Raw genomic sequence first — 1607 nt, forward strand, 5'->3', positions numbered from 1 at the left:
TTGGGATTCCAAGGTGGCTGCAGTTTGTTGATTACTTTAATCTGGTCAGGGTTAGCTTCAATTCTGCGGTGTGTAACCATGTACCCCAAGAACTTCCTGATCTGACCCCAAAAGAACACTTAGAAGTATTGAGTCGCAGCTTATGCCTTCTCAAGATCTCAAAGATATTCCTGAGGTCGTTAACGTGCTCAGATTCCAACTTACTCTTCACCACCATATCATCTATGTAAATCTCAATGTTTTTTCCTAATTGTGACTCAAACATCCTAGTCATCATCCTCTGGTAGGTAGCCCCTGCATTCTTTAAACCAAAAGGCATCACCTTGTAATGGTAATTCCTAATAGGAGTAACAAAAACTATCCTTTCTTGATCATCCAAAGCCAAAGATATCTGGTGGTAGCCTCGAAAGGTGTCCAAAAAGCTCATCCGAGGATGACTTATAGTGGCATCCACTAGCTAGTCTATCCGAGGCATGGAGAAATGATCTTTTGGGCAGGCCTTGTTCAGATCTGTGAAGTCCACACATACCCGCCACTTTCCATTTTTCTTCTTCACAACCACAGTATTGGCCAACCATTCAAGGTACAACACTTCTTTAATAGCTCCAGCCTGCTTAAGCTTCATTATCTCGTCTTTAACAGCGTCAGAACGATCCTTAGATAAGCGTCGATGTGGTTGTTTTCTGGGGATGACAGATGGATTGACATTCAAATGATGATAGATGGAGCTCGGATCCACCCCTGGAGCTTCGTAAGCATTCCATGCGAACACGTCAACGTTCCTCTTGAGAAAGTCTACCAGCTCTTCCTTCTCTTGAGGAGGTAGTTGAGCCCCAACCTAAAAAAACTTCTCCGGGTCATCACTGAAGACTTTGACTGCTATAAGCCCCCCTCAGCACAAGTCAAGGACTCAACTGTGGGTTGATGCATAATTGCAGCCACGAGGCATTGCCTAACCATGGACTGACTCCCTACAAGCTCCTCAATCCAGTCCCCTGATAGATACTTCACTTTCAAATACAGAGTAGAAGAGACGGCCCTTAGGGCATGAAGCCAAGGTCTAGCCACAATGGCCATGTAGGGAGAGTATGTATCCACTACAATGAAGTCCACTTCAACCACCTTTGACCCTACTTGCACGGGCAACCTAATCTGACCCCTTAGGATGACAAATTTCCCATCAAAGCTCACCAAAGGTGAATCATAGGCTATCAGTTCCTCAGGCTTTAAGTTTAGCCTTTTGTACAAATCAGGATACATAATCTCTACACCACTGCCCTAGTCTACCATCACCCTCTTCACATCATACCCTTATATTCTGAGGGTGACCATCAAAATATCATCGTGTGGCTGGATGGTTCCCATCTTGTCTTCATCCGAAAAACTCAGTGCCGGTCGAATCTCCACTCTAACCCTCTTCGGCTTGGAATTAGACTCCTCGGCTGATAGCCGAGCTATGGACATCACCCTAGAAGGATGAGAACCAGTCCTCCCAAATGCAGCAAAGATGACATTAATTGTGCTTAACAAGGGCCTTGAAGAAACGTTCCCCCCAGCCCTTAACCTTAATTGGTCTCCTTATCCGTTGGGCCGATACAAAAACTGCT

At 45.2% G+C, this 1607-nt stretch overlaps 1 protein-coding gene across 1 annotated transcript; it reads right to left on the bottom strand.

Moving 5' to 3' along the window:
- Positions 1–457: 457 nt before the first annotated feature.
- Positions 458–1260, bottom strand: LOC126719636 (uncharacterized). Its single transcript, XM_050422170.1, has 2 exons — positions 958–1260; positions 458–838 (listed from the first exon to the last, which is right to left on the bottom strand). Exons 1-2 carry the CDS (start codon positions 1258–1260, stop codon positions 458–460), a joined length of 684 nt encoding a protein of 227 aa, XP_050278127.1.
- Between the last annotated feature and the right edge of the window lie 347 nt (positions 1261–1607).

This window comes from Quercus robur, chromosome 3 (assembly GCF_932294415.1).
Source record: "Quercus robur chromosome 3, dhQueRobu3.1, whole genome shotgun sequence".
NCBI classification, from domain to species: domain Eukaryota; kingdom Viridiplantae; phylum Streptophyta; class Magnoliopsida; order Fagales; family Fagaceae; genus Quercus; species Quercus robur.

Coding starts and splice junctions, on each gene's coding strand:
- LOC126719636 (XM_050422170.1), bottom strand. CDS start 1,260: ATGTATCCTGATTTGTACAAAAGGCTAAACTTAAAGCCTGAGGAACTG. Junction 839..957: donor TTGTAGGGAGTCAGTCCATG/GTTAGGCAATGC, acceptor AAGTTTTTTTAG/GTTGGGGCTCAACTACCTCC.